The sequence below is a fragment of the Drosophila serrata genome, unplaced genomic scaffold, assembly GCF_035046125.1.
Source record: "Drosophila serrata isolate PLE 108 unplaced genomic scaffold, ASM3504612v1 contig_165, whole genome shotgun sequence".
NCBI lineage: Eukaryota > Metazoa > Arthropoda > Insecta > Diptera > Drosophilidae > Drosophila > Drosophila serrata.
In genome coordinates, this window is record NW_028257063.1 from 659107 (window position 1) to 680119 (window position 21013).

A 21013-nucleotide genomic window follows, 5' to 3' on the forward strand; every position below is an offset into this window, starting at 1 on the left:
ATATCTTTGAATATCTATTCAAAGATGCTAATTCTTTAAGCTTGGTTATAATACATTTTCAATTTAATCTTGAATTTCAGTTGCAAGCTGCAATGGTATTTAGACTACGACTTCCCAAATATAGTTCCCTTTTTTGTTTGTTATAAAAGTTTAACAAAAGTCTTTATTTAAAAACCCCTCCTCCTTGTAAATTTGTATTTGTCTTGGTGCATTCATAAATACCACAGATTATTTGAACCCCTAATTATTTCTTGTTGTTTTGGCCACTTTGTTTGCTCTTCTCCATATATCCATGTATCTATATTCCATCTTCCATCTTCAGTTGCCACCAGTTGGACTTGAACTTTGTGCGTGTGTTTTGGTTTTCCTTCGCATCGTTTTGGTTTCAATTCGTGTTTGTCAAGGCTCCGGAGGAGGAGCTTAGCCCAGTAACTAGCTGTGAAGAGCGGGCTGGAGGCACCCCCATATGGTGGCAAAAAATTAAATAATTAAACCATGTGTGTTGACCCCAAAGGCGTTCCGATTCGGGTTAGCAAATTGGCAACGCTCGATCGACGAGGAGGCCCAACTCATACACACTTTTTAATTACCCGCCGAGAGGTGCGGCTGCCATTTGAACTTGACTTTAATTGGGTCTCAATAAAAAGCAATAATAACGCACCTGTGGGTTCTCCCTTATTTTTTGGGTTTCGTGTCGTGTGTCTTTCACTTTGGTCTTTCACTTTTCATTAACGCGACCAATTGATTGGTGGCCGTGTTGTGTGCGGAATGTTATGCAATCACCCCGCCCCACCTCGACATTCCGCGATTTCCGATGCCAGACCTGTCCGGACCAATTGAATACGGATTACCAAAGTGTAGCAAGTGCAAAGTGAAGTCAAGACCTTGTGGCCTGCATATTAACATGGCCAATAACGGGGGGAAAACTGCCAGTTAAGCTATGCATAGCGACAGCCATACGCCCCCACTTGGCAATTTCATCAGCTTTTATGACGGCATTGTGGGACTTCTCCTCGGACGCACTTGGAAATGCTCATAATTTGATAATGGCATCAATTAAACTTGATTGTTGGCTACTCTCCTACTCCTACTACAACTCTATTGTTGCTCTGTTGGTAATTAGCACCCAAGCGATATGTTTATATGACAGCAGTCAAAACTACCGCCGTACAAGTTGTGTCATTAGTTTGCCACGAAATGAAGTCATGTTTGTTTGAACAAATTAAACGGACGAACTCATATTCTCGCTGCTCTTATCGATAAACAAGCGTAAGAAAGAAGCGCGAAGTGGAATCAAAACAAAAGACTTAGGCAACGAACTTCGAATGCGAATTTCTAGACAGCATTCCCAGCATTGTTGCTTCGACTATGTATCATCATCAGTAGCTTGGGGATCTTTATTTTGGTTATATACACTTGCAGGTTATATATTTCAGGTGGTATGAATGCAATAAACAGGGATTTTAAGATTTTAAAGCTCACTCAACGAAACCGTAAAAAAACGAATGATTTAATCCATTAGAATAACTTTATGAGATGATAAATTAGAGTAAAATCATGCTAGCTTAATTTATTTAAATAAGATTAAAGTGTTAAAGCAACTTGGGAAGTAAAACGAGCAAAAAAATAAACTTAATTTAAACTTTTATGAAATCTATTATATTATTTAAATACTTTATCTATTAATTGCAATTTCAGGGTATTTAAAATATGAATTATTACCCTCAGTTTCCTTCTCTTCCCACCCAGAAGTGGGAAACAAACTCGTGTTTGTCGTTCATGGTGATTTTACAATATAATTTCTGCCCGCAAAAACGGGTTAACTTGGCAGACAAGTTCTTGGGCTGCACTCATGCACTTGTTGCACATTTATCTGTCTTAAATGCAGATTTTTAATTGCCTGTCTCATAAATTCCAGAGTTCTGCGGGCGTAGCCATGTGCTGCCGCAGGTAGTTTGACATTTCGACTGACCTTCAGAATGCCATCAGAACAGGCAGATAAAAATAAAAATATAAATAAAATACCCATACCGTTAGGCCGTAACAACTCATCGCGTCGGCTCTCAGACTTTCATGTATCGAAATGATAAATAAAAACCAAATTAATTGGCTAACCAAAATACACACAACAAATAAAATGCCAAAAAAGAAATATGCTGATGATGTAATTAAGGCGTAGAAAGCGGTAGAGAAAGAGGCTAAAAGATTGATGGCCGGCGCATGTAAATGATTCTGATCGAAGAAGCTACGAGAAAAAAAAAACAAAAGACTTAGGCAACGAACTGCGTCTGAGAGATGGTTGAAAACAGCTTCCCTTGACCAATGCACTTGCCCCGAGGGGAAAGCTCTCTTAAGAGAGTCTGCTTAAAGAGAGAGAGAGAGATCATGGCCTGAACTCTTTGGCTAGCAAAAGCTTTTGCCCAAGCTTTGGACACGCTAAATGCTATTAAGCCAACTTAGCCGTGAGGCGACAAGGCGACGAAACAGCACACAAGAAAAACAAAAAAAAAGCGCCCAAGAAATACCGAACGTAACCGAACTTACGGTACGAAGTAAGGTAAGCTAAGGTAAGGTAAGGCCGCCAGGTAAGCTCTGCCTGCGTCGCTGCCTTAAGCAGCTGCTCAGTCGCTGTCGCTGCCAAAGCCCAGCTCTGCTCTTGAGCCTTCAGTCGAGTCGCGAAAGTCGTCGAGTGCGTTTGCTTCGCTGGAACGTCGGCAGTCCGGCAGAAAACAAAAAATACAAGAAAGATTCAGCCTATAAATAAATATACAATAACAACAACTAAAAGAAAAAGAAAAAACACAAAACTAAAATCTCATTTTGTTAGAGAAAAGAGTAAGCGTTGATCATCACGAAATTTTTGTGTGCGCAGTCGTCATCGTCATCGTTGTCGTTATGCAATTCGAAGTGCGTTCATAAAATGATGCCCGAGATAGCAACAATTTCGATTTAATTAATTTCTGTTTTTTGGGGGAATTAGAAATTTTGTGTGCGTGTGCGTGTGTGTGTGTGCGGAGTTTAATAGACGCATAAATATACTGTTTCGGCAAATTGCTTTCGCCGTTCGCGTTCGCTTCTCGATGTCAAAATTAAAATGCCAAATTAAATATTAAAATTATTGCAAACTCGTTTCCCACTCGTCGACGAAAAAAGTGAAATTAATAAAGTGAAAAGAGCAGCAACGAGAAAGGAATTTGTAATTGTAACACAAAGGCAATTACAAAATCAATATAAATAATAATAGAAAATCATTGTTACAGCACATATATAAAGTAAAGAAAAGTAAAGTAAAGTAAACTAAAGAGAGAGGGAGAGAGAGATATAACAACAGTTAGGGGCAAACACTTTTCCTCGAACGCAGCTCTCTGTCGTCGGGCCTGCGAATACGTAATCATTGGGAAAATATCAGCAATTTTGCAACAGTTTCGACACAACAACAACAGCAACAGCAGCAGCAGCAGCAGCAACAACAGCGGCAACAGCAACACCAACAACTGCAGCAGCAGCAGCAAAAACAAAAGTAATTGAGCAGAAAGGTGAGTTGGGAGGCCAAGAGACACGCATGCAAAGCAGAAAAAAAGAAACTAAAGGAAAAAAAATGCATTAAAATAAAGAGAGAAACCCTAGGAGAAAACCCTAAACACCTGCTGCCTTCCTGGAAACACCGATCCCCCAAGTGTCCATTCATAATCACACACTTTTTTCTCTAACTGTTTTGCCCGCCCGCCCGACTTCCTGCTTACGCGTCTTTTTCTGTAGTTTCTATGGCTCTTTGACTATGTTTTGTTTGTTTGTTGTTTTGCTGTTAGTTTGGCGTGTGTTGCCTTTGCTACACTTCAGTTTCAGTTTCATTTTCATTTAAATGCGAACACAAAACGCTGCTGAAGCCGGAGCTCCAACTACAAGCCACTCTCAAGGTTGACAACATCTCTCTTTGTTGGCTTTTTGGGCTGTTTTTTGTTTCAGTTTCTTCTGATTTTGGATTTTTTTTTTGAGATTGCGTATTCGCATTTAAATATTATCAACGAATTTGGACAGTTTCGTAAATAGTTCCTCGAACGATTAGTGCTGAATTAGCAGCACAATGTCAAGTTAATTTTGAGTTCAACAAACACCGAGTTTGAGGTAACTCTTAACCAAAGATTTTTCTCTGAGCAAAAAACACACTGAGGAAAACATGTCTTCATGCAGCTTATTCTGGTTGATCTTGACTATTGAGTTATTTAAATTTGAATTTGAAACAAAGATTCATCTGAATGTCAAGCCAATTTGAGTTATTCATCTCTTTTTTGAGTTTACCTGTCTGTCAGTCTTTAAATTTATGATTCTTTTTGGCTTGTTTTATGTGCACTGAAGGAAATAATTATAAAATTATAATCAATTCCTTTTATTTATTACTTAAACTCTGTTGGATAGATGTTTAAGAGAGGATTTGGTGGCAGCTGCATATTTTATTTGTATTTTTAAACTTTCTCAAAGCATGAAATTATTAAAACCTTAAAAAGATCTCTGATATGATTTCACATTTAAACAACATATTTTTTAGAAATAAATAGGTTTAATAAATAATAAGATTGTACTTACAAAACTTAACAATATTAGTTCTAAATACAAAAAATTAATATATAAAATGAGAACTAGACTTTGATGGGTTATTAAAATCTTGTTAAACACTATTTCATCTTCCTAATAATCAACAAATCTAGTTTGAAGTCAAAGTTTTTCAGTATTTGATTTAAATTTGTTGAATATGCCTTAAGTTTCCTTAAATTAACCTAATTAAAAGCCTATTTTTCTCAGTCTCCACATGACCCTGGTGTCTGAGCAGATGGATGAGTTTTGTGTCTGCCAACACGCCTTCGAAAACAAATGCAGTTAATAATTAAGAGAGGCGGCCCAAAAAAAAAAATAAAATAAAATACAGCGCCAAGTTAAAAATGTGCAGTAGGTGTTGCCATTCCGATTCCGATTGCGACAATTGCCCCGACATATATATACATATATATATATATATTTACACTCGCAAATGTGTATAAAGAAGCTGATGAAGAGCCCGAGCGGCAGAGGAAGGAAGTCGATGTCGGAATGAGTTTGCAGTTTCATTGGGCTTCAGCCTTAGCTTCAGTTACAGCTTGAGATTCAGATACAGACTCGGCTTCTCAGCTTCTCATCATATCATCTCTGCAGCTTCAGCTCAGCATCTTTTTTTTGTGGGAGTCAATTAGTGGGCAAAATTTAAATACAAGTGACGAACGTCGGGGCATTGGGGGAGCTCCGCTGCCATGGCACCCAATTATGCATCCATAAATGTAAACAATCGTTGAAAAGACCTCTAAAGTGCGGTGGCAACAAAACACAAAACACAAAAAGTAAATTCGAGAAGAGAAGAAGTGCTGAAATCCGTGCTGGGCAAAAGTTCAGCCAGGTTCTGCATGCAGACAATACTTGTAACATGGCCAAGAGAGCTAATGGGAAATGTCAGTCAGTTGGCAGACAACGTTGACTTCATTTACATTTTCCCAACAAAATGGGTTCGAATTCGAGTCCGAGAGTCTCAAGCTGGAGCTAAAGACCCGAAAAAAGGTCGCGCAATAAATTCGTTAAGTAACTCTACCCAACTTTTAGCCTCAAACTATTTTCGGTCTTGGCCAAATTCCAAATAGTCAAGAATTTGCATTTGACCGATTAACCGTTCTTTCACTCTCTTTGTGCTTCTGGCCATTTCTTTTCCTTTCACGCTGTGCGCATATTTTATGAGCCATCAATGTGTTCAGAATTCATTTTATTTAATTCCAAGCCATTCCCCACTCCAAATGGGAACCGTTCATTAGCGGGGAAAATGGGTTAATCTTATGCAGGCTTTTTCGAGTATACAATGCAGGTTAAGAAAATAGTAATAAGAACTTATATGTGTTTCTATATAGAGAGATAGAGGTATTTATCCCACCTTGATTGTACAATCTATGGAGAGACTCCACACCTTCAAAGATCCTCAATTAAACAATACTTTGAAGAGTGCGTGCATTCAGTGGCTTAAAAGTTAATTAAACCGCTGATGTGCTGGCTGGCGCCATCTAAGTGTGAAAGAGACATTAGGTTTGATGCCCAGGCACGTGTGTCGGCTGCTGTTAGTCGATTAGCCAGATACAAAGATAAAGATACAAAGATACAAAGATACAAAGATACACAGATACACAGATACAAGATACTCAGATATGAGATACCAGCAGCTAGATAGATAGATAGCTTTTTAGCTATATAGATACCGCCCCGCCACCAGACAAAGGCATCTTTATTAAAACATTATTATTTCGCCTTTCGGCCCATTGTTGGCTTGGCGGCGTATAAATTGCATTTTAAATACAACATTCATACATTCTGTAGCGTTTTTTTTTTTTTCTGTGGGCCGATAGCTGACTCAATCAGGCGAACAAAGCGCTTCAACACAAATATTATGATCTTTCTGAATTGTTACACACAAACTTCCGCTGCCCCGGCTTCATTATTATGGCCATTATCATTATCAAATATCATTACGATGCTCTCTGGCCAGCCAACGAACTAAACAAATACTGGGAAAGTGAAAACCTGGATGATTTTTTGATTGCAAGCATTTGATAAGCACTAAATGAAGGCAAGAGAAAAGAGATAGAGAGAGTAGGAGAGAAAGAGTGAGAGAGAGAAATTTTGTCATTTATTGAGGCAACTAATGATGGCCAACGTAACACTAGTGCACAGGAAGAAATTGCTTAAATTTAATATAGATAAAAGCTTTGAAAGGGTGATATATTATTTGGTAGAGTGTTGGAATGCCAGAACATATCTTTAAATCGAAAACGATAAAAGATTATACATTTTAAAGTTGTACTAGATGTGAGATCGATCTTTATTCCGTTTGTTATATCCCAAATATAATTTATTCTAATATTTTAAGATACCAATAAGATACTTTAAGATACTTAATAATCCCTCAGTTCATTAGCATTAAATTTAATATCAGAAAATCTTGTATAAAGAGTGGAAACCATATTAAATTCCTATCATTAAATCGTAGAAACCAAATGAGTCAGGAAATGCTTAAAGTAAAGTCAATTCGTTCTGTGTTCTGGTGAATTTCCGGCTTAGAAATCAGAGGTCTCTCAAGTACAAACTAGTTGATACTTTTTCTTGGTGTAACTCTCTTTCTTTTCTTTCTTTTAGTTTTTGTTTTTGTTTTTTTGTAACTAAAAGAAATCAGTTTCAGTTTCGTTTACAGTTTTTTCGGTTTCGGTTTCAAACTCACTCGGTTGTGGAAAATTTAGTGCAACGGCGGGCTGTCATAGCTTCAGCTTCAGCCTCAAATTGCTTCGTTTACACAGCTCTCTTTCGGCTTGTAATCTACCTGTCTCTTTCTGATTGTAACAGGTCCTCTCTTTCACTCCCTGGAAGCGTTTTGGAGCAGTTGAAGCGTGCAGGCGAAAACGAAAGCAGAAGCAGCCCCACAGTTGCAGTCTTCTTTTTTTCGTGTGTTGTTGAATTTCGTGTTTTGTTTTTTTGAGCTTTTCTTGTATTTTTTTCTGTTTCTGCTTTTCACTCTAGTTGAAGTTGTAGCCTGTATTTTTTTCGCTTTTTTGGCCAGCAAATTGTTGCACGGACCTCGCTTTTGGTCAGGGCAAGTTGGAACGTAACGCGAAAATGCGGAAAAAATTCGCTACGTTTTAATGAAAGTGTCAACTCGTTTTTCATGGGATTTATGTTGTTTTCCAACGTTGATTAAAAGCAAAACTAATTTGTGGGATTGGAAATAAGTTTGATGAAAATTGAGGAAAATACTACTTTTTTACGCAGTGCTTTTCATTTCGCCTGCAGCGTCATATTTATGATATTTCTGATCATATATGGAGATTTATGACATTTTTTTGTACGCATTTTCGCCATTGCACTTTGAAAATAATTCCAAACTGCAGAAAGTATGGAATTTTTTATCATGTTTATCATTTCTGTATAAGGTTATGATTTATTTCACTTAATTTAAAGGTTTTCGAAGTTGTTTCTGGCTTCTTAAAGTTTCGTTCAATGATTTTACTAGGAAAACTGCAAAAAAAAACTTTAAAATAATGTAACTAGTGACTGAACGTTTACTGTTGTTTTATATTTAGGATATTTTTCTTTAAAATTTGATAGCTTTTACTTTGCAATAAATATATTTTGAATAGGGGAAATGTTACTTTTTAAACCAGGAAATACTTTTAATATTTTATCCATAAATTGTAAAGATTTCATGGTGCTTGTAAAATGGTATTAATCCTCAAATATAACATGTTTTTATTACATTTTTATTATTAGGAAATATGATCATGGCTTGTGCATTACATTTTAGGTTATAATAAATATGGCTGGCTTTAAAATTATTGGGAAATACCATTTTATTGGTTTAATAATACTCTTGCAAAGCTACAGCTTTATGTCTATTATGTGTAAGATTTTTTTCAGGAGATTTAGTGCTCTAACATTTTCCCCATTAAGGTTTTTCCTTTGTTACCTCAAGTCACTTGATTTAATGCCAACAAAAGGCTTTAAAAAGGTGTAAAACAATTTGTAAATTTACATTTTGAAAGTGCATTAGCAACGAAAATCAATCAAAACCGGCCAAAGAGACATTCGAAGATCTACCTATGAAAAAAAATGGAAATGTTAATTTTTCCATCCACATCTACATTTATTCCAAACAACCATCCATCCATCCATTCAGCCATTCGTCCGTTTGTTTTTTTTCGGGGGAATTGCGCAAAGCGCTGACAGTTACATGACTTTGAAAAGTATCTTATAGATGCGCAGGCACAAATATTCATATATACAGATATATATGATTTAACATATTTTGGGGCTTAATAATTGCTGCGTGCCATGGGAAATATTTACTACTCGTATTTTATTTGCGAAATCGAAATGCACAACCTGTCGGTGATGATGGTGGTATCCATAGGTAGGTTTTTTTTTTGTTTTTCTTACCTGTTACCGTTGATGATTGGATCATGATGCGATGGCGATGGCGATGCCGTTGCCGGTGCCGATGCGCTCAGGTGTTAAATGCCAGTTCCGCAATACGATTCGATGTTAAATGCCTCGGATTTCGCATTATTAGCTTCCCGATGCGAGCAATTTTTGCATAATTTGCTTCGCGCGCACATAATGAAAACCTTAACCCCAAACGAGGAACTGAACCATAGCGTCTCGAGTTCCGAATTCAGTAAAAATCCAACGCCGACTACACGCCACTTTCACGCTATGCAAATGGAAGCATTTGCAGACAAGCGTTAGGAAAATATGATGATCAGCTCCGGCAGACGATCCCTCGCCCACCACAACGCACCGAATTTGAGATCCCATTTTAATTTCAAGGGTCCACGATCTAGTGGGTAGTGGCGAAGGGAAAGTGACAGGAGCAGCACCGAAGCAAAGGAAGTACTTAGACTCTTGATTTATTTACTTAAACATAACGCAGAAATGGAAAGCAAACTTGGAATTTCTAAGCCACAATCGCGTAATCTTTGTGATTATAAAATACCCTAAAATGTACACATAATAATCTCAAGACTCAACACATTTCACACCTTCCAATTAGAGCCTCTGTTAACTTTAAGTGCTACCACATCGGACTGATCACTTGGACAACAAATCGATAATTTGTATATCGACCTGGGGATATATTCTCGAATACAAAATTAAACGGATTACCGGACCACGTTGAAGGTTTCCCAGCAGTTGGCCATTACTTTAAGAACTATCAAATGGCCGGCTGGAGATTTCTTCTTTCTATCTATCTTTCTTTCTTTCTTCCCCATCTATATTTCTCCTTTCCTCACAAGTCAATGACTGCTTAATTTAATTTAGCCACAAATCAATGGCCACATGGGATTTTTTAGGGGAGAACACTTCTTCGCTTGACCCCTGTGAAAGCAATTTCGTTATGGGCTATTCTGTTGTCGGCCAATCAATCATTTATCTCTGGCTCCACAAGAATTCTTAACTGGCATCTCTAGCCTCTTATATAATATATATAGCATCTTCTTTGCTGTCTGCGAAAGTATCAAATGTTTTTGTCCAGCATCCCGCTTCATTAGCTTGATGGCAACTTTCATGTAGTTTCTGGTTACATAATGAATCCATTAAGAGTGCCAAAAATACTTTCTAGCTAAAAACAAAATAACACCGGAAACGAAAACGAACTCATCATGTCTGACCTTAACAGCCAAATTGGTCAAATGAATTTGCAAGTTTAGAGGCGGGAAAATTATGCAAAAACAAGCTACTACAGATGCTGTTTGGTTTTACTACAAAGCCCATAGCTTTTCAGCTAATATTTGAAGTCTCGTGACGCACTTGCTGCAGTTTGAACCCGGCTCGAACAATGCAATCAGTAATCAGCGACTGGGTTTAACGAACTGCCAACTATTTGCACTCCAGAGTCTCGTCTCGAACACTCTGAAATAGCTGCTAACGACCTCTTGACAACACAGAGTGGGGATGCCTCCTCCCGGCCCCCATCTCCATATCCATCTCCATGTTTAGGCCCAGGTGCAATTGCATTAGAATCATTTACATTCGCCGATTCAATTAATATGCAACTAGCGTTCACTCACCGCGCTCAAAGCGATTGTCATCATCAAAATTCTTTATTGATTGCCCAGCGTCGTGTTGCTTTGCTGCTCTTTCCCCTCGTAAAACTACAAAATAATAATTCATGACGCTCGCTGACTTTCATTCATAAAGTCCGACGGTAGTTGTCGGTAGTTGAATATGCAGCGAATGTTGTCATTAAAATATGCATATATTTCCCTGCCTAGCCCCCAGTCGGAGGAAAGTTCTTTAGAAAGTTTCATGAAACGAGTTTTCCGCTTGTCAATCATAAAACATGTGCTGACGACCCATCGGTGATTAATGGTGGGGAAAATTCCTCCGCACTAAAGTAACTAGTTTACTAAATATATTTATACATTTTTTTGGTTTTAAATAAGTTAATATTTGAGAGCTATGAGTATTCTTTTAGGGTGTTAGGATGTTTCAAACAACATTTGTCTAGAAACATTTTCCTATGCAGTTTTCTAAACAAGTCAAAAATGCATACGTAGGTTACTAAATTAGAATTCAAAAACTATTTTAATAAACCACAAACCAAGCAGTCTATGAATCATTCTTATCAATTAAATATTCACATATATACTTTTAGCCTACATGATAAATAAAAGCTAACCATCTACGAGAATCAGTGACTTTAAGCAAATGGCGTCATCTTTTTGGAATAATACCCAGAGTGTGTGTGGGCCGAGAGTCAATGTCATCGGTTAAACACAAAAAATCTGAGAAAAAGAAGCCACCTTTGTTGTGGGAATTAAAGACACTAATAGAGTTGGCAGGCACTATAATGATTATTGAACTCTATAATAAGTAAACAAACCGATTTATTATTATTATTATTTTCAACACATATTTTTCCAAAACCAAATATTTGCACCGAAAATTATTGTATATTTTGCTTTCAAATCCGATTCGCCGGCTAAATGTCAATCGGGCAGAGGGGAGTTATTGAACCCAACGGATCGAATATATATATATATAAGCGGAAAATGTCTGCTTATAATTGAATATCAATTCGAATTGTGGACAATTGTGAAAGTTCAACGAATCTGAAATTTAAATCCGAGTTCGATTGGCATTCGCATTGAACTTGGCTGGATGGTATTAAGAAATAATCATCAATTGGCCATATTTAAATGATTTGTAATAGCTTAAAGTCAGGTTTTGCCCTGGCTGCTGCCGATTTATTTTATTTTATTTTATTTGATGTGATCTTTTTGTGAAAGTTGCTGCACATTGCTGCGTGTGCGAGGAGGGAAAAATGTATTATTTTCAAGCGAAAAGTGAATGCTGATGGCTGAAAAATTTGCCAGACATTGCCGGCCTAATGGATGCTCAAAAATTTTCCCAATTCCTGAGGCTCGCGCCGAAACGTTAACTGTAAAAGATCAGGGAAATTGCTATCATGCAGCCAAATCAGCAAAGTCAACACGCACACACACACAGCAACTGTTAAAGGGGGAAAATAATAATAATAATAATAACACACAGACATGATGACTTTATTTTATGGCATCAAGTGGCATCCACCGTTCCGTTCTGTTTACCAAAAGTCCAGCAACGAAAACAGGCTATCCGCAGGCTGTGAGTGTGCAGGATATTCGAGCACCACTTGGCCACCACTCGACTTGGCCCGGCCTCCGCCAGCTGCAGCATCAGCTCATCGCTGTGGGCCGTTAATTGTCCATCGCATAAAGGAACTTAACTCAGCCTCTTCTTGATCTGTCAGCGTTATTTGGCCAGAATTGTTCCGAGAACACAGACTCAGAACGAGGGAGAGATGCCGTTTAAGTGTTTTAATTTGACGTGGCCCATAAAAGAATGCCTTGTAATTGCTGCTTTCTTTTGCTTATATTTTATACCACTTTTTATTCGGTAATTGGTTAAGGGAGTATTCGCATGAAAAATGCATTCCTCGATGGAGGAGTGTCTCATTAAAATATTGCTTTATTTCATTAAGAAGAGTGGAGTTTTTAAAGATTTTTTAAAGAGGAAAATGTGATCTTTATTCCTATATATAAATGGATTCTATTTGAAATATACTTCAAGGCATTACACTTCTGAAACCTTTCAAAATAGTTTATTCTGCATCATTTTTTGTCTCTGAAAAATTACAATCTGTTGTAGCTTTTTCCTTTTTCAAGAACTGCTTCCTCTGTTAACCCTAACCTTTATTCCTAAAAATAAATTGCACCCAAAACTACATGGTAGACAGACATATCCGTGAGGATCATACAGTTAATCTCTTAAACCATAAATGACACTCAGAATGCAATTCACGTAATTACTCGCCTCGAAAGCCAAACTAGAACACGTCTGTTGAATGTACGTGCCCGGCCTGAAGAGCTCTTGTCCGGACTATATACACTATATATATGTTCTATATAGCAGCAGTGATTTCTGGGCTTGCTTTTTTGTGTCGCAGACAGTGGCCCTTTGTTGGCCATAAATAACAATACTTTAGACACCACGACATATGTGTGTACATTTACACAAAAGAAAATGCAGCTCAATAAACTGGCAGATACTGAGACACCAGAGACTTGTACAATTTAACGGCTTTTGTTGCATAAATCGGGCTGCAGCAGCGACAACATTTGTTATGCGATTGCAATCTGCAAGATACATATATACATTTGTAGCTGGCTAAAAAACAAACAAAAAATGGCGTCGATCGTTGACAATATTGTCGGCATTTCCAGCCAAGATTGTGCAAAAGGCGATGAATATTTATGGCCAGCCCTTGCAGCATCCAAACAGATGGATTGAGATTCCGGCAGTCAGTCAGTCAGGCAGCCAATATAGCTGTCGATCAGTCATTCATTCGCACAGTTTTAGCAAAAAGAAAGCAGAAACACCAAACAAAAAAAGACCCCACAATTATAGAGACTAATAACGAAGACAGCTAAAAAATGTGTGTGTGACAACAGGTTAGCGAACCTCGCACATTTGCATGGAGAAAGAGCCCAGCGGCAGGGCTCAGAGGGAGAGAAAGATTACTTTCTTGCCGCTACACGCTTCGGAAACCCCTGAACGCCCCACAAGTCCCCGATTCCCCGATCCCCCCATAGATGCTTATTATGCAACCAGCGTTTTTTTCATCAACTTGACAAACCGAGCCGTGAAAAAAACAAAGACTTCAATCGAAATACTCTAACAGCTGAGGGGTAAATACGTTTAAAAAGCGTTAAGAGTTTAAAACAATAGAAAGCTAATGAATATGTAAGCTATACAAGAAAATAAAAGGAATATGTGTATACTGTGTGTTATTATTATAAATATATCATCATATATCGCTTTATAAATATTTGTAGGTAAAGAAACCTAAAGTAAACAGAAATAATATCAAAATATGCATAGTTCCGTCTATTATTGTTATTATTCTTAAGTAAACACAACTAAATTATCAAGAAATTATACTCTGAACCCATAATTGCTAACTTTATAATAGTAACATATCTATAACCGATTATAATGATAAACCTATCGCTTACAACCGCTGAATAGATTGACACCTTGGGTATCATATTTCACAAAAAAGGGTATTCCACACCTCAACCTTTTGCTGTTATTTCCCCCCACTTTAACTTACAGGTGATTTCTTCATTATTTACTTTTATTGTGCCCGTTGTCAACGTGTCTTGGATGGTATCTCTCACGGGGTCTGTCTGATTCACAGTCTAAATACCTACGGCGGGATCTCGATTCCCCCATCTGCGATGCGTAGCTCGCACAACCTGATCATCATAACAAGCAATATCAATAAAAATTGCATGTTTTACATATAAAAGAACACAAGTTCTTGAGGTTTTGCCAGATACATAGAGACCAGAGCATGGGGAATACAGGAAGGCAGATTGCATTGATTTTACGCATTTTAAGGTCTCTCTGCAGGCGGGATGACTGGTAAAAAAACATAAGTGGAGTCCAGGTCATAAACAATAAGTATCCCAGGGAAATATAAGAAAAAGGTGCGTTGAACTCGACACCAGGGATGCCATGATGGTATTTGCTTTGCAATTTTTTTTTGTGGTTTGGATTTGGGGTTTTTTCCGGCACCGCCGTCTGTCAGCACAACAAAGTGTGTGTAGAGTTTTGATGTGTTTGCTGTTCTTTCACCGTTATGCGGCGGCCCGGCCTCAGATCTCCCTGAATATATACCATCTGTATATATATATATGTATCTGTAATATTAAGTATTTGGTTTATTAACGCGAATATTCACACATCTCAATGGATTTTTTTGCAGAGGACAGAGACCCCAGAGAACAGCACACAAGATGGTGTCACGCCGAAAAATTCTATCACGTTCCCGCGACGATCTGAATCTTGACCAGACATTTACCCAGCAGGAGGAGGAGGAGGATGTCTGGTATCAGAAGGATAAACTATACAAGGTGAGTCTAAGCTACAAGAAGTTCTAGGTAATAATATGATATAAATAACTTTACTTGAAGAGTAATGATTCATTGTTTCCGTTTAAACTACTTGAAATTAGTATCTTTAAGCCAAAGTACTTTGCTTTAACATCTCGTAAATAGGAAAGATCTGATTAAAGATCTCATAAATAACTCATTATTTTAAGTAAGTTGGCTACACTAACTTCTACTTGATTAATAACTTATAATTGTTGTACCATTATGAGCAATTATTAACTATAATACCTTTATAATCTTTGTGGTTAGTATCAAACCAAGAAAAAAATACCCTCCTTATGGCCACAAATCATATTAATGCTCATATTAAAATCGAATTACTTAACTAATATCTTAATAACTTGATTAATTAGTTTAGATAAATGATTTTTTAACTGAAACATAAACTGCAGCTGAATAGAGAGCTGGCAAAGTGGAGAACCGACGGCCCTGGCCCATCGACCATCGCCTGCTGACTTCCGCTCGAGGCTTGAGGCTTCTCAGACTTCTCAGACTTTTCAGACTTCTCCGACTTCTTCTGAGACTCCTCCGACTTCCCCTGGCTCTCGTCTTCTATGATTTGTGGCCATTTTCCTGTCGCTCATTCTCAGCACGTGCGGTGTGTGGAGTCCACCGCATTGAGGTCAGCATGAGACGCACTAACGCCGAGGCTTTGGCTTTTGTTTTTTAGGTTTTAGGTTTTAGGTTTTTTTTTTTTGTTTCTGGTGTTTGTTGTATTGACCAATTGCATTAATTACCGTTAGGCCATCGCATTGCGTTGTGCATTTTTAATTTGCCTAAGGGGCCCAACTACTAGCCACTAAAAAATAAACAAAACAAAAAGCAGTAGAGACAAGGGCCAAAAGCGTACGCCATACGCCGTGCCAATGGCCAAAAAGGCAGTAATGGCAGCAAGCACTAGGCCATAAAAGCGTTATGGGTTACCCTAATGTTTGGACAAGCCCAGCACGAGCTCTTCGCTGCCTGTGGCTCGTTTCGATCGGATTTCGCTAGCCCATCTTCGATTACAATACAATATACTATATAGCATAGTATATAATACATATGCGCCTTGTTTATGTGTGGGAATTCCATTGAAGATGCTGCCAACCCTTTTGGTTTTTGGCTTTTTATAAAGGCGTGCTGGTGCGAGCCAAATATCTAACAGTTTCGGTTGGGTGTGTATGAGTTTTTATAGGTTTTTTGCTTTTTTAGACGTAAAATATAATGCAAGTCAGCTGCGTTGGCCTGCGAGTCCTTTTAACTGTAGTTTTAGGGTAATTTTAACCTTTGAACTGTGTGGAGCGGTTAGTTTTTTTTTTTTGGGTATGGTTGGTTTTGGGTATACTTAAGTACACACATTGGTGTGCCAGTTAAAACACTGTAAGGAAAAGTCTAGAGGCTATATTTTAGGTGAAAATAGTTTAAGGGGAAATGTTAATAAAAGTTTTAAGAGAAGTTTAAGCATTTTAAATATTCAAATATTTTATAGCAGCTTAGGCCTTTTAGAATGTACACAAATATGTATCGTAATTAGTTTTACATTTGTTATGTATTTATCTATTTTAGGGATTGCTTTGATTGCTTTGATTTCCTTAAGCTTCAAAAATCTGTTAGCTTTATTTTCGAACTTTTAAAAGCCATGTTACCCAAGTCTCTTGACCATTTTAATTCATTTTTGGCAAGCTGCCCACACACACACACACAACTGGGTTAACTGCAGCCCATTCGGCCGCCACAGGCGGCCAAGAAAGAGCCATCAAACGTTGGCCATTAAATTGATGCCTTATTTCTAATGGAGATTTGCATAAATTGTGTTCACATCAGCGATTCAGCGATTCAAGGGCCTCGCCCAAAGTGAAAAGCGTGCAACAGCAGCAGTGGCAGCAACAACAAGTCTCTCTTTCCGTCTTTGGGTATGTTGCAATTAGCGTGAGCGTGGCATCTATATAATTCCGTTTAGTCTGGGCTTCACACAAAGGCGTCCACAGAAAAAAAAAAAAACTGTATTTCCCATGATGGAAACGGCAACAAATTATGTCTGAATTTTCCTTTTGTCGTTTGTCGTTTGAGGAGGTCGGGGAATTGTATCTCCCTCGGTTTTTTTTTCTTCTAGCCCTTTTGATTTCGACTTGTTTGGCTGCTGGGGGCGCTTATTGGGCAATTTCAGTTGTTTGCTGCTGCTCTATGTGGCTGCCGTTGTGCTATTTTCAATATTGTTTACAAATTTATTATCTGGGAACGGAATGGAGAGCAACTATAGCAAAATGCTAGCAACAAAAAATTGACATCAAAACAAAAGACTTAGGCAACGAACTTGCATGCATCGAACTAGAATATTGGCGCAACGGAAAAGCGAGTCAAATGAAAACGACAACTTTTCACAGTCGCTTTTCGTGAAAATGAAAGTTTTGCTGGCTGGTTTTCGCTTTTCTTTCCACTTCCATGCACACACTCACACACACAGCACAGGCTTTTCCTCTCCAGCCTTCTATCGCTCTTTCCTTTGTTTTCCTTCTCCCCGGGATTGGTTTTTCTTATTTATTTTTGTCTCTTGCAAACGGCTGTTTTGGCACCCGTTCACCTGGTTTCGGTTTCGCTTTTGGCCCGGCCCGAGCAACAGGATTTGGCGTTGGCGCGAAATAAGCAGGAAAAACCACTAAAACGAGACAGACACACACATCTTAGGGAGTGTGTGTAAGCCCAAAAATTATACGACAAATTCAATGGAAATTTTCCCCTTTTTTTACTCGCTGCATTGCTACCACTTCATCAATGTCTAGGATCAATTGAATTTCCTGCTCACATCTTGATTGATTTACCATTTGGCGGAAGAGCTGTATGCTGTATGCTGTGCCCTGGGCTATTATTATTATCATCATCATATAGTATGTGAGGCCCATTGAAAACTCAGCTATGTGAGCATGAAATTTGCATAAATTATAAAATGCCTAGGCTCTTGGGGAAGGGGAGCATTCGATCTGGGTTAGCCAAACAAATTGAAAATGAACATATCAATGAACTTTGGACATCTGTGTGACGCTGCTGCTGCTGCAACCTGTCACAAGTTGGACTTATCAAGACCGTAATAATTCGCGGCGATTGTATCTATTAGTCTTGGCAGACACAAAGCGACTCGCCGCCGCCGACGCCGCCGGATCCCAAATAAAAATCATTTTATTAAATGTCAACTCTGAGCGTTGGGAGCATCTGTTGCAGCGTTTGTTCCTTGGGTAGTAAAGTGAAGTGGAGCTCGGCCCGGAATCGTGACTGCAAAAGTTCAACAACATTTTACACGAAAAAGCGCAGAGCTGCAGATGATTCTGTGCCGCACATCTTCGGCGAGGTGCACGTGTTGCAAGCTCCATTAGGGGGATATCTTGCAACAGAATAATAGACTTTAATTGCGCCCACAGAACTGCGGTTTCTCTGACGTCACACGACCGTCTGGGTCGCATTTTTGTGGCCAAAAAACACCAATCCAAGATCCGTATATTTCATGTTTCTGATTTAATGTTGTTCATATGCTAATGGCTACTTCACAAAACCCGTTCCGAAACTCGTTCGAATTGTGAGCTAATTTCCATGCACAAATCAGATTACGTATACGCCGGGGAGAACACGCGCTTGTGGTGTGGCTGCCACTGCTCGTAACTTCTGTTGCAACTCGGGGACTAATTAAAAGTTAGCTGCAGAAACCACCGAATTAAGAAACCAAAACCCAACTTAAACACGGTGAACTTCGGCATTTTGAGGTCGTCTCTGCACGGCCTAGAAATATGAGATGGGAAGCAGCCACAACAAGTTGTAACCAGTTTGTCGACACTTGAGCCTACAAGATTCTTCTGCCGGCCAACTGAAACCTGAAGTGAATCTGCCCAAAGAATCCGAATACGCTTGGCTCTCCAACATTTGGAATGAAATCAAAAGTGCTTCCAACTCCCAGACTCTCGATCTCTCACAAAGCCCGCGAGTGCGCAAACGCAAAGGCAGAGCATCTGAAAAGGTTAACAAGTTTTACTACATGATTTATTTGCATTTTTAATGTGTGTGCCTGCCTGCCTGCCTGATCATGAGGCTGCCTCTGATGCTGATTTTGAATGAGTGAGCTCTGTGAGCTGCTGCCTAGACGAGTTTTGCCCAAAATCGCTGGTAGAATTGTGGCCAAAAACCAAAAGTTAAGCCAACATTTTTGATGCCTGCTTGCTCTTTGTTGTTCATATTTCTTGTAGTTTTTTTGTAATTGTTGTATTTTTCATATTTCTTATTTTTATTATAACCCAAAAACAAAAAAAGTGGCTGAAATTGTGGGCATGTTGGTTACTGGGCTAATGGCTTTGTTTATGACGTTCTTTGTTCGGGTTAATTGAGCCAGCACAACGGTGCTCAAGAAGGGGAAAATGGCCCAGCTGTTGAGTTTTTGGTGGTTTTCTTTGAATATTCATATGTGTATGTATGCAAGGAAGCATACACTACGTTTCGGCAGTGTAAACTGAACTGAGGTCATAAAGAAAAACAATGCCAAGAGGATTTTAATTTGATTTATAAGCAAGCAAACTGCAAGCTATAAATATATGTTGCCTCTACAATTTCCAGTCTATATTAGAAGTTAAGGTGCTCCCTCATACAGATAATGTTGAGATTAAGTATTAAAAAGTAGCAAAAAGTATATATTTTCCCTAAAAAAAAGAATAATAATGTAGGGATTCCCTTAAGAGATAGTACAAGCAAAGACCTTTTGTACTTTTAAAAGTACAACCATTTTTACCAAGCATCTCCTAGCTTCTCCCTTACTTTTTAATACATAACTCCCCTATTAAAATGCTGTCTTGGTAATCGATTAATAACCCTGGAATTCAGTTACTAAAATCGCATATGTTTGGCACTTAGTGCAAGCCGGTTTTTATAAGTCAGAAATGTAAAATATTTTCAGAGTGCACTTGGGCATGACGCAAGCTGCGAGGCAGAGCAGGGCGAGTTGCAATCAAAAAGCCTTGCAGCACTTCAAATATCCAAGCACACAGCTTTATGCAGTGCATATTGTGTTGGGGCCATAAAAGAGACTTCAAGCAGAGCAGAGCACAAATGCGAGATATCGTTGTCTATAATTTTATATGTCTTACTGCACCACGAGTCGCGGGCTAAGGCCTGGTCTTTCTATGGGCTGTGAGCTCTGTGTTCGTGTCAGCATTTGCTCCGATTTGATTTTAACTTTTATTTAACAAACTGCAAGACACAGCACAAGCACACAGGCTCCGAACGCAAACACAGACTGACGCTTGTAATGGCCACAAAAAGCACCAACAGAAATAAGTAAAAGTAAAATGAGTGAAAAAATAAAACAGATACAAAATAAAATAAAAAACTTAAAACGCAAGCAAGCGCCCAACAAGGCCGTTCACTTTGGCACAAACACACACAGAAAACGAGATACAGACATGGACTTAGACTTGGTCGACTTGGAGAGTGATCACGATGGAAAGTGAAAATTGCTGGCATTAGCCGTGGTTCAGTCGTTATGTTTTTCTTTCGCCTTTTTCCAGATGCCCCCAAAACAAGTTACGAATCTCATAGGATCAAATCGATTGATTTTCGGCGAATTTCTGCACATTTTTGTGCCCGACTTAATGGGGTTTGGAAAGGATCGTTAGGTTAGTTAGGCAACTGCTAATGATAGGATCACCGATCGGAAATCTATATAACTTTCATTTAAAACAAGAACAGAAACTCAATTTGGGAAGCCGAAGCTTATATACGCTTGGACCAAATCGGAAATATTCGATATTCGTCAAAAAATCCTTAATTTCAATTCCGAAAGCTTGCCTATGTTAGTTTTTTTAAGGTTAAAAAATCTGCATACTAAATTTAATATTTTAGAAAATCAAAATTTTATCAATTTTTTACAATTTTAACGATGTAACAACCCCTTATAAGATTTTCAAAAAATTGAAAAAAAAAATTTTTTTTGGAGATAGCTCCTT

The 21013-nt window shown here is 38.3% G+C and overlaps 1 protein-coding gene across 7 annotated transcripts in view; it reads left to right on the forward strand.

The window, feature by feature from the left end:
- The first annotated feature begins 2468 nt into the window (after positions 1–2468).
- The window catches only part of exp (expansion), a 32513-nt gene continuing 13968 nt past the window's right edge, over positions 2469–21013 (forward strand). For 2 of the 7 annotated variants that reach the window (XM_086826844.1, XM_086826842.1), the window contains exons 1-3: positions 2666–2835; positions 3261–3536; positions 14867–15014. In XM_086826844.1, the coding sequence (XP_086682970.1) occupies positions 14898–15014 (117 nt within the window). In that variant the 5' untranslated portion in view covers positions 2666–2835; positions 3261–3536; positions 14867–14897. Of the gene's footprint in view, positions 3537–14866; positions 15015–21013 lie in introns of all 7 variants that reach the window. The other 5 variants (XM_020945338.2, XM_086826840.1, XM_086826845.1 and 2 more) reach the window with 3 other exon arrangements.